The sequence below is a fragment of the Lagenorhynchus albirostris genome, chromosome 4 (assembly GCF_949774975.1).
Source record: "Lagenorhynchus albirostris chromosome 4, mLagAlb1.1, whole genome shotgun sequence".
Taxonomy (NCBI): domain Eukaryota; kingdom Metazoa; phylum Chordata; class Mammalia; order Artiodactyla; family Delphinidae; genus Lagenorhynchus; species Lagenorhynchus albirostris.
In genome coordinates, this window is record NC_083098.1 from 2,069,955 (window position 1) to 2,085,392 (window position 15,438).

The window sequence follows — 15,438 nt, forward strand, 5'->3', positions numbered from 1 at the left end:
ATTAAGGTACAATTCTACCCTTACCGTAATACCCAGAATTAAAAGAATGCCAAATCAAAAGGTTGGGGAGAATGCAGAAAAACAAAATTTTGTATATTGTTGGTAGAACTGTAAATTGGTCACTTTTAAGAATAATGTAACTCTACCTCAAGAAGTTGAAAATATTAATTTCTTAAGACAGCAATACCATTCTCAGCTATAGATTCGAAGAAAGTTTTCTTGCACTTTGGGCAAGGAGCGTTGGAAATAAGCCAGACATTCATCAAAGCGGAAAAGACAAGAAAGCTTGCCTATTTATACAATGGAGTACGGTCCGTCACAGAAAGCAAAGGATCCGAGCTCTCTGCATCTACGTGAACTGGAAAAACATCAGACCGCATCGGGTCACAGGAGTAAGCACGTAGTATTACCCCACTGATATATACTTCGAAAGAGGCAGAACAATTTTTACAGGCTAGTTCACGGGGAGATGTGTACATGCGGTAAAATTACAGAGAAAATTGGGAGGTCGAGGAAAAACAGAAAAACTTAAGACAATGATTCTATGTGCAGGAATAATAGGAAGGTACATCAAGGGATTTCAGAACTATTGGAAGAGTCGCTTTTCTCGAGTCTCCTATGGTGCGTGACGTCTAGCCACAAAATGCTGCGGTAGGCGTCCTGGACGATAGTTTATCTTCTGCGATCTAACCACTCACATGCATCACACACACACACGCGTGCACACACGCACGCACACAGGACGCTGCCTGTCCCGTCACACGTCCAGCCAGGCATGCAGGTGTCACGCGGCCCTCCCGGCACTGACCTGTGGGAACAGAACTCCTGTCACTGCCACTGCTGTCACGGATCCTTTGTCTCGGACCCGGGAGCCTCCTGTCTGCAATCAGCATCCATGAAACTGTGGTAGGTTAACTTGCTACTTTGCAAGGAGGGCCAGACCTTAAACCCTCTGCGGTTTTTACAACATTATGTGATCCTCCGCATGAAAAGGAGGCAAGAGGTGTAGAACGGCATGGTGAGAAAACATCTCTACGAGGGTCAGAAAAATGGATTTTAGTACGTGTTGAGTTATAAAACATGAATGAGATCTAGGGCAGCTACTTTACTTCTCTGGCTTGTTTGCTTATCTATAAATGAAGGGTTGAATAACACCATCTCCAAAAATAGCTAGAATAACTTATCCTTCTCAAAGCCTAAAATTAGAGATGTAAGGGAAAAAATAACCTGAAACGCATAGCCACAGAAAAAAGAACTTGAAAGAAAAAATGTAACTATATATAAATGTTAAAGATACAAATTGTGATGACAGCAAGTATAAAGTTTATCTTATCTGTATTGAAATATTTATCTGTAATATACCATAAAGAGAAAATTCTCTTTTAACTTGTATATCAAAGGGAAAATAAAGAACCCCACAAAGAAGCTCAAGTGAAATATTTTCATGATATACAAATGCCATTGAAGTGAAAAATCTTCCCTGAGACCACCCAACCCTGACAAGTATATTCACATAGGATTTAAAGACTAATATTTGTATGACATACGGTAGGTGGTCTTTTGCGTGGGTGAAATACTCCAGCTGACTCTGGTTCATGAAAGCTTCTAGGAGAATTATGATAAATTTCTACCTGGCCAACTATAATGTTAGCCTAAATGTTTAATTCTGCTTTCAGAACTGTACTTCTTCCTTGTAATGAAATATTCAAATTTCTTAGTTCTGGGTGTATGTATGTATCTATTTGTGTATCTATGGATACTGCATAGTATGGATAAAACGTATGCATGGACACTGCTCTTTCTTTTTACAGCTTACTATTTATCTTATTGATTTGGCTATAAGGAAGCTCAAATGTAAAAGTTTTGGCACTAGTGGTAACTCTGGTACAACCTTCATTCCTTTACTTGGCTTTTGATTCTCTATTCCTTATTTTATAAATTGTTTTACTCTATATGTAATGTTTTCTACCATATATTACCTCAAATTACTATCAGATGTAGATAGAAACAGAGCTTAAATAAGGTTGTAAATTTCTTGGATCATCAGAAAAACATAAGAGAACAAAAGATGCCATTTAAAATCACAGCCTCAAAATGAAGCAACTTGAAAGACTGTAACAGTTGTTACACTGTTGGAATTTCAAGTATGATCACTTACTTGCATATGTCATCTTCTGGGTCTTCAAGCCCAAATCTCTCATCAAATGTGAGCTGTATCCATACATTTTCCTCTACTGCTACTAATCTCCATACCAAGACCATATTTCTTGGATAAGTATGAGGAAACCTCGGGCTGTGAATACTTCCATTAGTAGACACAGTAATAATTCTCTCATGCTGGGGATCTTGTACTCCTGAAAGTAAAAACATAAGCATAGACACACACTTAGAACAGACATTTCAAAAATTATAGGTTTCAAGATAACTTCTGAAAAAAGGTAACCAATACAAGCCCAAAGTTTCCCATGAACTGTAATTACTAAATGATTTCAACCCTTAAATGACCTCGAAAAACGAAATGAGGTCAAAGCAATGGTATCAATTTCTTGTTGTAAGGGAACTAACAGCGATCTATGAAGATATGAAATTATAAGAAATGTTGCAGGACTTCTCAGTGACTTTAAAAGGCTAACATGAATTTTAAATTTCTAAGAGGAGAATACAGTATAAAATCGCTTCCAAGTTTATTAGGCATGGCAACCTTTTACACGGTGAAACGCCAAAATACATTGTTATTAATATCTTTTTCTTTTGCTTAGATTGTTGGGGGAGACATGAGGGGACGGGCAAATTGAAACAATTTGTTGAGACAAAAGTGTTCTTTTTTTAATTGAAGCATAGTTGACTTACAGTGTTTCAGGTGTACAGCAACATGATTCATTTATATATAGATATTTTTTTCAGATTCTTTTCCATTATAGGTCTCTACAAGATACTGAATATAGTTTCCTGTGCTATACAGTAGGTCCCAGTTGTTTATCTATTTTACACACAGTAGCGTAGAGACAAAAGTGTTCTTATATCCACCCAACTGAGAGTTCATAATGAGAGGAAACAAATAATTGGTACTTGGAAAAGGAGCAGCTGTTTACCTACACGAAGAAAATCTAAGAAGTAAGACAGTTACACTTTTTCAGGCCATGAAAATCCAATCCATTGTTTGCTAAATTCCAGTAAAAAATAAAAACAAAAAACAAACAAACAAACAAAAAACCTTTTAAAGACTCTTTTATTCAATTTCTAAAACAATTTAAAAGTCCTAAACTGCACCTTGAACACATGAAGTAATGTGCATGGCACAACACCTGACACGTTTTTTGTTCAACTTTGATATACTCATAACATCAGGACAACAATATTATCCTGTACCAATACCTCATTAGTTTTCATGATTTAGAGATATGCTTCATAAGACTGAACTTTGTATTTGCAGTATTATACAGAGAGAAGAATATCATTACTTTATAAGCACCATTTTTCCTTTATTTGCCCATTTCCCAACATCCAATCTCAATATATGCATCGTTACTTTCAGAAATATGAAAAAATTCTCATTTTATTGACTCCTTTTAGGTACATTCCATCAAACTGTGTAATACAGAGTTGTCTAAGGACTATTAAATCATTGACATTTTATACTAAACTACATTTTTCTTCTCTCTTTTTTTTTTCTTTCTATTATGGTTTTCTGCCTTTTCCTCTTCAATTCTTTCACTCCCATACCCTACTTCCCTTTTTTTAATTGAAACGTAACTGATTTACAGTATTGTGTTAGTTTCAGGTGTACAGCAAAGTGATTCAGTGATACAGACATATGTATCTACTTTTTCAGCTTCTTTTCCATTATAGGTCATTACAAGACGCTGAGTACAGCTCCCTGTGCTCTACAGTGGGTCCTTGTTGGTTATTTGTTTTATAGACAGTAGTATGGATCCGTGAATCCTAATTCCTTTTTGACCAATGGACTCCTCCATGCCAAGTTTGCCTGCTAAGTATCTCAACTCCACGTGCTCTCTCCATGATTTTACACCAATGACCCTGCTTCCCGCTCTGGAAGGCAGACCCTGAGGCGACCCCCGATGTCCCTCACGCGTCAGGAGCCTCTGCCTTGAGTGGGTGGAAGCTGTGACAAGGATGGGGTATTACTCCCAGGACCAGGTCAGTTAACTCTGAGTTAACCCAAAGTTAGATTATAGGAGAAGCCTAACCTAATAGGGTGAGCCCTTAACAGGAGCTGGCCCTTCCTGATCTTAGAAATTCCAAGTGTGAAAGACACTCAACGGGGAAAATTCTGTGTGGTGGCCTTGGAAAGGGAGCAGGTTGTGTGCCCAGGATGTGGATGGCTGAGAGGTACCGAGAAAGAGGGGGTTTATCCTGAAACCTCAAGAGACCTCGATGAATCGGAGGCAGACTCTTCACCAGCCTCCAGAAAGGAATCGAATCTCGCTCATACCTTGATTTTAGTCTTGTAAAAACTTGGAGCAAAAGCCCAGTCTCCCAGGCCTGGATTTCTGAGCTCCAGAGCTGAGAGCAAACAGGGTGTATAAAACTGAGGGTTCGTGGTGATTTCTTACCTAACAGTAGACAATTAATATACCTTCTGCTGTGCACAAAGCTATTTGATTTGCAAGTATGTCTTTTTGCCCTTCGTTCTTCAACGGCACTTAGAGTAATTGTAGCAACTTTTCATTTACTATTTATGTGACTCAAAATACATACTTCACACTGATAAAATGCAACTTAAGAATATGCTCTAAGATACTTCTTGAATTCAAAAGACAATGTCAAGGGTTATTTATTAGTGAGAATATGATTTGGGTTAAAGAATACCTGTTTTATTGTTAAAACACCCCAAATACTTTTAACAAGGTGTAGTTATGGTTCTTAAAGCAGCTTTTTCATTCTCTTAAACTCAGCTGTTTCAACAATGAGTCTGTTAAGTATGATTTTATACAAAGACAAGATAAAGACAAACATATTTCCTTTGAATATATACAGTGCATATCATGGGGAATATCATCATATTAGTAAATATGCCTTAAGCGCCATAGGATGTTTAAATTAAATAATTATTATTTATAATTATCACTTGTGCAAAAGCACGCTCCCTCTCATTGGGGGCTAATGTTCGATATGGCCATAGGTTATATTCACGTATATCAAATAATCAATACCTCTCCTGTGCACATAATTTAGCACCAGTATATCTCATAAGGACACAGAAGGATCTATCAAGTTAGATGAATTCTCCTCTATACTGACAATTTTTTAAAGAAAATGATTATAATCTACTATTAAAATTAAGTTAATACATTGTCTGTTTTCAAAGATTTCTTTAAAAAATGAGATTATTTCCCCACTATCTAACTTTTAATACAACAGCCTGCATATGTCAGAGGTGTTTTAGAGCAGTAGCTAATACAATAGCCTGCATATGTCAGAGGTGTTTAGAGCAGTAGCTTATATCAAGAGTCCTTCTCATTCTGGCAGCTAATTTTTTTTAATGAATTAATTTTTTCCAATCAAATTTATTAAAATATATTATTTGCCCCATTCTGTCTCAAAAAAGAAAAAAAAAACAAGAGTGCCTTATATCATCCACAGCACTGTTCACAAATATAACAGTGTGTACGCTTTCATATGCGTAAACTACATGGCTACTAAAAGATCTGAATTCTATTTTTATATCTTCAGTCAAAAAAGCACATGGCTAAAACGTATATACTTAGATTGTGTTTACATCTTTATTTTTTCCTTTATAGTCCACAATTCCATTAAACTATAATTAAGCATAATTTAAAGGTTGAAAATCTAGGCCTTATTTGTGGTAAAAGAATTGTAAATTTCCTTTGAAGTTAAATTGCTGCTGCCCCAAAATCATCTCAGAACACAGTGAGGTTTGCCACCAAATACATATGATTTGCACATGACTGTCAACGTTACATGTAAATCTCAAACAACAAGGCCTATAATCGAAAAGGAAAAAAAAGAAGCAACAAAGAGTGGGATCTACCAAAATAAGACTTTGCATTCGTAGCTCAGCTGCTTAAAAAACCGTCTTTCCAAACACAGAACTCTACTAGGGTTTTAGGGATGAGACAAGTACCTATTCTGTGACTACTTTATTGAACGTTTGCTTTTCCTAAACAATGGACAGTACACTCAACGGAAGTACCAAAGAAATGAAACAAATGTTTGTCAGCAATCATTAACGTGTTTACAACATACTCCTTGCAATGCATCCTCAACAGGAATAAGTCTTGCTCTTCCAGATAAGTCTTGTTCATCCAGATAAGACAGCATGAAGAGTGAAAATATATACATAAACACTAAATTTTAAAAATTAAAATTAACACCATTTCATATTATCCTACCCAACCCTCCTTGAGGTCAGAGTATTGAAAACTAACAATAGAAAAGGAAAAGAAGGGAGATTAATAATGTGAAGACTCTAAAATTGTTGACTAAGTATGTTCACATACAATTCAGTTATGAAGAATCATTACACATCTGTATGTACTCAATAAGTTAACAGTAAAACCAAAGCAATTTCATAATATTTGCCATGCATTTCAGACTGTTAGCCCCTTTAAAAGTATATTTATTGGGCTTCCCTGGTGGCGCAGTTGTTGGGAGTCCGCCTGCCGATGCAGGGGACACGGGTTCGTGCCCCGGTCCGGGAAGATCCCACATGTCGCAGAGCGGCTGGGCCCGTGAGCCATGGCCACTGAGCCTGCACGTCCGGAGCCTGTGCTCCACAGCGGGAGAGGCCACAACAGTGAGAGGCCCGCGTACCGCAAAAAAAAAAAAAAAAAAAAAAGTATATTTATTAAGAACGAAAGAGGGAAGGAGTAAGAGAATCATGAAAAGCAAAAAAAAAATTTAATGCTTGAAAATCTGTATTATTTAAAAAGATAACATCAAAAAAGAAGTTCTGTAGGGAGTTCCGTGGCGGACCAGTGGGCAAGACTCCACGCTCCCAATGCAGGGGGCCTAAGTTCCATCCCTGGTCAGGGAACCAGATCCCACATGCATGCCACAACCAAGACCCGGAGCACCAAAATAAATACATAAATAAACATTAAAAAAAAAAGTCTGTGGGCAAGATGTAATTCCTAAAGAAAGATAAACCATCCGTCCTTCTCCATGCTAACGCTTTAAGTTGGCAATAGCAGAAAAGACCTGGAGGATTAAGAATGAGGTAAAAAGAAAGGCCTCCAGTTTTGGTTTAGCTTTAAGTTCTGAAGAATTCTGGTTCCTGTTCACATAGGGAGGGCGTAGGGATGTGTCCCCATAAACTGGTAGATTTCACAGGTGTCTTGTGAGATTTTTGATGCGTTTACTTCCAAATACATGTTATCTTCAAATTGCGTTAGAAAAGGTATTTCTGTAATAGTCAGGTGCACCTATTTCCAGATCCTTCCTTGATGCATACACATGCGCACTGGTCTCACTTGTGCTTTGATCTGCTCACTATTTTTTTTTTTTTTTGCCTGTGATAATCCTTCTTTATCTCAATCTTGCTAGTTTTTTATACGGCTATTTCCATTTTCAATCTCATTAACTCTTAATTAGCAAATTTCACTTTTAACAAAAGTTAGTTAAAATCATTTAACATATATATACATGCACACATACAAACATACATATATGTATTTGTTGCTAGTTTCACTGGCTCCATAAATTGGCACTTTTTGCCTAGAAAATCCAGAGTAATCTCACCTAATCTTACTTGATTCTGTAGAGAGAACGTATACTTGAACTCCACAGCGCAAACAAATCGCTCTCCATAAATTCCAAACTATATAGAAGTACCTTGTTTTCATGCTTAATATTTTAAATTCTGACTATTGTACAAAAGTACAATAATACTTAATACAATAACACAAAAAAACTGAGGCTCAAGTTTTTGTTTTCTTATTGGCTCCATCTACTGTTTCCCATACTTTAAAACAACAGCAAAATAAAACAGACAATCAAAAAAAGTTACTGTCGTCTACCTCAAACTGTTTACAAATTGCAAAAAAAAGTTCACTAAGGAAAAATAAAAGATTGTTATATTAAGTAAGCCATAAAAACAGATGCAATTATTTAAAATATGCCCAATGGAAGTTCTTGAATTTATTCCAGGATATAATCATTTTATGCCTCAAGGGAATGAATAGTCAAAAATCATATATTGAGAACCTATTATGTTTCATGCACTGTACCAAGGGCTTGGGACATCAGAACAAGACAAAGCCTTGTCCTCTTAATGTGACAACTTCTAGGACTGTCATTTAGTATCATTCCTAGACTAGGTATTCTAGTAAATACATACTCAATTATCAAAACCCACTTCAGATGTCACCTTTTATGGAATGTAATCCTTAATTCCCTTTGTACATTCCTTTAGGGCTGCATTTTTAAAAATGTATTTTATTGAAGTATAGTTGATTTGCAACATTGTGTTAATTTCTGCTGTGCAGCAAAGTGATTCAGTTATACAGATATATACATTTTTTCTTATATTCTTTTCCATTATGGTTTAACTCCAGGAGATTGGATATAGTTCCCTGTGCTATACAGTAGGACCCTGTGGTTTATCCTTCCTATATAATAGTTTTCATCTGCTAATCCCAAACTCCCAATCCATCCCTCTCCCACCCTCTCTGCCTTGGCAACCACAAGTCTGTTCCCTATGTAGGACGGCATACTTTAATCATCACACGTAGGCTGACGTTTCTGTCTTTTCTGCCACACTCTGAACTTCTAGTGAGGTAGAAAATCTTCTAGGCAAAACTGATTTTGAAGTCTGTAACCAGTATCTAGCTCTATGCCTGGCACATGGTACCACATAGTACATATTGTTAGTATAAAGAAACTTGATATCTTGGAACTTGGCAATAAAACAGTTTCAACATTCCATCCTTCATTCATAAGTTTCCAGAGACAATACATATGAGAATTAGAAGCTTTTACAATGTACATTCCTCCCCAATTAAAATCCCTTAATTCATATTTACTCCAAGTTCATCTATTATAACCTACATATATATTTCAGCTGGAGGTGACAGATTACTCATAACTGAGATTTGCCATTTTCTTAACATACTAATTCATTTTAAAATAAAACACGTTTTATAATTTTACCACACTGAGAATGCCACAATTATTGTCATTATTTTATCTTAACTCTGAACTATGAATCAGTTGACAATAAAAATCTGTTATCTTGTGACTTCCCTCATGGCGCAGTGGTTAAGAATCTGCCTGCCAACGCAGGGGACGCGGGTTCGAGCCCTGGTCTGGGAAGATCCCACATGCCGCAGAGCAACTAAGCCTGTGCACAACTACTGAGCCTACACTCTAGAGCCCGCGAGCCACACCGAAGACCCAATGCAGCCAAAAACAGAGTAATGAATTAATTAAAAAAAATCTGTTATTTTAGGCAAGACACTTGATATCAAGGTTTATTTTTTTATGAACTAGAGATAATCAGAGACTGTTTTAAAGTTCATATGAAACGATGCTCATATAAACTAACCACCTTGATAATTACAAATCAGTATGTATGTGAAGGAGAAACTTTGTCCATCATATTCGACCTAATTCAAACACAGTGAGAAAGAAAATTTATTAGCAGGTATCCAGTTTTTCTGATGTTAGTAAATAGAAGATTGCTATGGAAGATAATGCAAAATTGGTCAATATGTATACGGAATCCAATTTCACAAAGATCAAACTGATGACGCAAGAAGCAGGAATTTTTCGGCAGTGATGCAAATTTCTGATTCCCTTCTACAGGCTGATTGCAGAAGGAGGAAAGAGGATAACTTTGTAGAAATATGCCATTTCTTTGACTTGGCACTATCTTTAAAAAGAGGTTTGAATTCTTTTGTATCTAAAAAGAAGTAAAAGAATTCAGCCATAAGCCTCCTACCTACCTATGAGCAACGGTAAGAAACGAGCGTCCATGTTCAGAAGTTCATAGCAAATCTTCCAAATGCAATGAGGGAAAGTTTATACACGGGCATCCGCATAGCATCCCTCCCCCTGCCCACCAGCCCTGGTTGACTCTACCCAGAAATATGCCTGGAAAATCAACATGAGTCCATTTCCCTCATTGCATGGATGGCTCTAAGGGGCCAGAGTGAATCCAATGGCTTTTTTTTTTTTTCCCCTCAACAGTTGGGGATTAGACCATGTTGGGCACAGAAGTAAGGTCCAGAGCTGCTGTAGCCAATAAGCTGTCACATTAGAATCCAGTCTGATGGAAAAGTCAATGCACAGAAGTAGACAGACACACAGCAGTACAGCAAAGTGGAACCAGATCCCAGCTCAAACCACGCAGTAAATTCAGCCCATCTCTGGGCTTCTCGGGTACATGACTAAACAAATCACTTTTACTATTATTCGAGTTACAGTTAAGATTTTTACGCATGCGACCAAAATCAAAATGGGCCGTGGTTCAGGCCCATTATCCTGGCGTGATTATTACTGGTGTTCCCTGTTCATGCTTGAAAATATCTGGATTAACGTTAGAAAGGACACGGCAAGTAAGACCTATAAAGTTCTGCTGTTGAGGCACGAGATATAGAAGTGGTAATGATTTGACAGCATGGTATTTTAGCCTTAAGGTAGCGGTAAAAATAACCTATTTGGGTTTTATACAATGGGGTATGACAACATTTTCAGTGAAGGCTCAATTACAGGAGACACACTGGCAATAATCTTCTTACCTCTTACGCTGCAGGATAAATCGCCAAGTATATAAACACAGAATCTCCTTAAAGCCTTTGCTGCACACCAATTAGTAACGAATGTAATTGTATACACACACATTACACACACCATTACACAGAAACATGTTGGAGCAATGCTATTAGTTTTTATTCTGCATTAAATGGTGCACTATTTTACATACCACAAGGCGGCTAAAACCAGAATATAGAACAGAGACAAATGAATAAAAGAAACGTTCACTTTAAAGATTCACTATTGATTTCATTTTTTCAATATTTAATTGGCTCTCCTGTTGAATTAAAACTATTATTCAGTGTAGAAAGTTTACATTAAATACCAGGAGCTCTGAAATATTTTAAGCAGCGAAACGTATTTACGTGAAATATTATGACACATGATTAAGCCCAAATTCATATTACTTAACCTCTAAGAAAACAAATATGCTTATTTAAGAAAAGCTACGTCCAATAAAGAACCTAGTCCATTTGGAGACTCAGGATCTGTCAGTGTATTGTATCTGCACTGGACGTATCATTTACACCATTCAGATGGAATTTACCAGCAATTTCAAATGTGGAAAGCAGTGACCTATTTCTTTGTGAACACACAATGTCTAGTACAGTAGTGACGTTTTGATGCGAAGATGTTTAAAATGCATCAAGGAGGGCTTCCCTGGTGGCGCAGTGGTTAAGAGTCCGCCTGCCGATGCAGGGGACGCGGGTTCGTGCCCCGGTCCGGGAAGATCCCACATGCCGCGGAGCGGCTGGGCCCGTGGGCCATGGCCGCTGAGCCTGCGCGCCCGGAGCCTGTGCCCCGCAACGGGAGAGGCCACAATAGTGAGGGGCCCGCGTACCACAAAAAAAAAAATGCATCAAGGAAAATAATCATGAAACAGTAATCGGTACAAACTTACTCGTTAAATAAGGCCATTCGTATATGACTTAAGTGAATTTTTAAAGTATGTTTAAAATTCTCTCTTATGTTAAACTCTGAATTAGGCAAAATAAATGATTTCTAAGAAACAGTAAAATAGGAACCTGTTTCAGCCTTGATATATTCAACCATCATCAGTGTTGAAGAATGAGACTTTGCTGCTTCTAGTTATATTTATCATTAAAGATGAATGCATATAATTTATAGGTAATGAGCCTATGAGTTTCTTACGAGTAACATCCAAAGATAGGAAAAATAATAAATTTGGTCACTTCTATGCAAATCGTGTCCTCCCATCTTATGTTTTAAATGTTACTAATTAAACACTCTCAATGATGGAGAGCGTTTGGGTTTGCATCTCTTTCCGTAAGCAACATTTGAGGTTTACAAGTTACATCTGCAGCAGGATCTTTGGTTTCAGTGGTAATTCCACATCAAGATAGCAGGAATAAGAGAAGAGCAGTTACCCTGGACGTGATTGCCCTTCACAGGCCACGGTCAAGTAGACTTATGCTCATGAATATTCTAACCATTCTGCCCTGCTAGAAAACGTCACCTCCCTACCCCACCCTCCAAAACCAACAACTGTCCTCAACCGTAAAGTGATGTTAGAATGTGTATAAAACACAACTGTGAGACTTTTAAAAGAAGTGGAGGTCGCAAATGAATAATATCAATAAAACACATAATTTTGGTGGGGAAATAGATTACTTAAATTTTATTTCTCAAAGCAAGGGCATTTTTTTATAATGACCAGGAGATACCAAATCATGCCAAGCTATTTCATCTCAGCGTATGTTATTTTATCATCTAGTTGGGCTATTATAAGGGAGAAAATAAGCACAAACATGAAGATGTCGAATAATTGGTCTGAATATAACCGTTAGCAGAGTTCTTCCACAACAGCTAGTTTTATGACAATAGTTTTAAAATCAAACCAAAGATCCAGAGACGAGCGGTCTAAAAAGAGGAGCTGAGACACAGGATGGAACAGAGTCACGGGGATACATAGTTTGAATTTTGAACACGATTTCAAAGCAGGAACTGAACTGAACTTTACAGAGTCCACTGGAAGTTTCGTTTGTGAGGAGGGATGACTCTCTGACACTCCTTATCACTGGTTCCTTCAACGTTATTCAAAAATACCTACTACTTCCCTAGCTTCTGATCTCAGGGAAGATTCTGAGGATACGTCTGTCAGACTGGACGGTGTCAGATGCCACAAGAAGATTAAGAATCCTTCTGCGTGGTATTTGCACTGTTTACGTGACTGTAATCTCCAGCCAGCAAATGGACCAGCTGCATTCGTGACCTCCCAGCAAGGGAACAGACCTGTCTCAACAGAGCATTTCCTTGAAAATTCTTGCCCATGAAATCTGATTTTGATGCTGAAAACTCTCCACCCACGTTTCCTATAAATCCATCCATCCCTCTTCTGAAAGAAATCAAACAATTGTCCAAAGAAATGGAACAAAGTTACGGACACACCTGCCCAGGGAGTGAGGGGAAGCAGGAGAAAACTGGCGGGAGAAAAATTACAAATTAATTTAATTTGTACAAACTTAATTTAATTACAGCAACTGTAGTAATACTAATTACCTTGACATGTGGCTATCTATCACTCTTATTTTCCAGTAGAGATCAGGCTTTTTAAAGAAAGATATTCATAACAAAAGCCTGAAGAACAACTATACTAATCACTTAAAACACATCATTTAAATTTACAGAGATCTATTCCTGCAGAGCCACACAAACCGTCAAAATATTTATTTTATAGCAGCCATCATACTTTCAAATTTGATTGCAATGTTGTAATCCTGTTAAAAGTCATCCGGAACAAAAGATTTACGATGGGGAAGCAACATACCAAGAAAAAGCCCCTGATATAAAAAAATGTATTATGACTTTTACTCAGGAATTAACAAGAACCTTTTATTCAGTAAGTTCTGCCAAAGAAAGTTAAGTATCAATGAAGGATGAAAAAGAACGCTAAGGAACACCAGAATAATCAATTACACTTTGAGAAACATGCTGCTAGTCTCTCTACACCATAACAGCCAAAGCAATATGCCAGGGGACGTTACCTTGAACACATCAGAGAATACACAACTGAGAACAGAGATGTTTCAGTAAGCATGCTGCAGTCTGCAGATTATTAGGAATATGAAAACAGCCCTGAAGCACCGGCACAACTGGCCAGACGTTCAGAAGCACAAGGATGTGAGGACTCCCACTATGAAAGGAAAACAGTCAAGTCTACACTTGCTCACGTCGAAGAATCAGGTAAGAATGTGATCCCACCTAAAGAAATTCTCTGCTTTAGCAGGGTTCATTGTGTAAACCTTAACCACGTGAGATGATGTCAAGCGTGTGTAAGAAACGTTTAAAATGGAGAGTAAATAAAATATATGTTCCGCTTACCTTTCAAATGTTCTCTCTCCTCTTTTCTATGCCAGTCCAGATGCTTGGGGATAGTTCCTCCCTGCCAGTAGATGAAGATAGTAAAATTGAGTCTTTTGATGACCTCAAATCCTAATCTAGGGGGTTCAGAATCTGCAGTTTCAGATTTTGGAAGTCAAAATAGTTTGAATGATTGAGAAGACGCACAAAATTTGTAATAAGTGTTATCTGAGTCAGTCAAATGAACTCGTATTCATGGTCATTCGTAACAATCCGGAAGGGAGAGGTCTTGGCTGGCATAGAAAAAAATTAAAGAAAGAGCATTATTTTGTAGGATATATTCCCTTGACGCTCCATTCTTCCCAGATCCTGCGCGTTTACTCAACTAGTATTTATTAAGCAGCTACTCAAAATTGCAGGTTACGGACCCGATGTTTCCGTACACATTATCTCTTTAATATTTTTAACAACCCTGTGAAGTAGTAATAACTATCCCCTAGTATCTTGTCCCAGAAACTGTATTTTTAAAAGTTCCAAAGGGTGAGCTGACTCTTGCTTGCCAAGGTTCTGTGGTCCACACGATGCTTAGTTCATGGCTTCTCAGATCGAGGCAGAATTAAGTTTCTCCTTCCTACTGATAAAGGGACCTTGAATCTACCCCTTCTCCTCTTCACAAGTAAAATCTAGGTTTCAATATTCTTCGTTGTCTGGTTGTGCCTCGATTTCAACATAACATATTCTGGGAAACTAGGGCATTATACAACCACTTAAACAAGAGTAATACCAAATTTGTTCGAGAATGACTGACTGAAATAAAACCACTCTCTGTATACAAGCCACTGTAGTCTTTCTGCCCAAATGAATACACTAATATTTATACACCTCTTTCTAGTTCTTATAAATGATGTTCAGATTACAAAATGTTTTCTTATACACAGGTTTCTTCCGGCTACCTCAACAGCCTGAAAGACCAAATGTATTACGCAAACTTTATTATTGTAAAGATAGAGTTGGTCGTCACAGTAAGTTGGCCATATAATTTCTTGTCCAAACCAACACATTTTTAACCCTGAAAGAGGGCAGTACTATTAACTGTGTCAGGACCACAGATATAAACCAGGACGGTCCCCAGACAACCTGGGCACACGGTTACCCTAATGACAAATGACAGCATTAACCTTCAATCCAGGTCTTTTGTGTTTAAATCAGGAAATCTTTCACCCTGAACATCTGTGTGATGAATTCTTAAGTGTATGTTTTCCTCTTAGCATCTTTAGTCAACTCAGCACACCGAGTAGAACTTTTTGTTTTCATAAACTTGGTAATATCTATTGCTTTCACAGTACGTTATTTCAAGGTAAGTTAAAACAACAAAACAGC

The 15,438-nt window shown here is 37.5% G+C and overlaps 1 protein-coding gene across 2 annotated transcripts in view; it reads right to left on the minus strand.

Moving 5' to 3' along the window:
* PDGFC (platelet derived growth factor C) overlaps positions 1 to 15,438 on the minus strand; it is a 218,695-nt gene that overhangs the window by 89,555 nt on the left and 113,702 nt on the right. Inside the window, exons 2-3 of one of the 2 annotated variants that reach the window (XM_060147503.1) lie at positions 14,080 to 14,140; positions 2,159 to 2,354 (exon numbers count right to left, since the gene is read on the minus strand). In XM_060147503.1, coding sequence (XP_060003486.1) covers positions 2,159 to 2,262 — 104 coding nt within the window. In that variant the 5' untranslated portion in view covers positions 2,263 to 2,354; positions 14,080 to 14,140. The remainder of the gene's footprint in view (positions 1 to 2,158; positions 2,355 to 14,079; positions 14,141 to 15,438) is intronic. The other variant, XM_060147502.1, reaches the window with a different exon arrangement.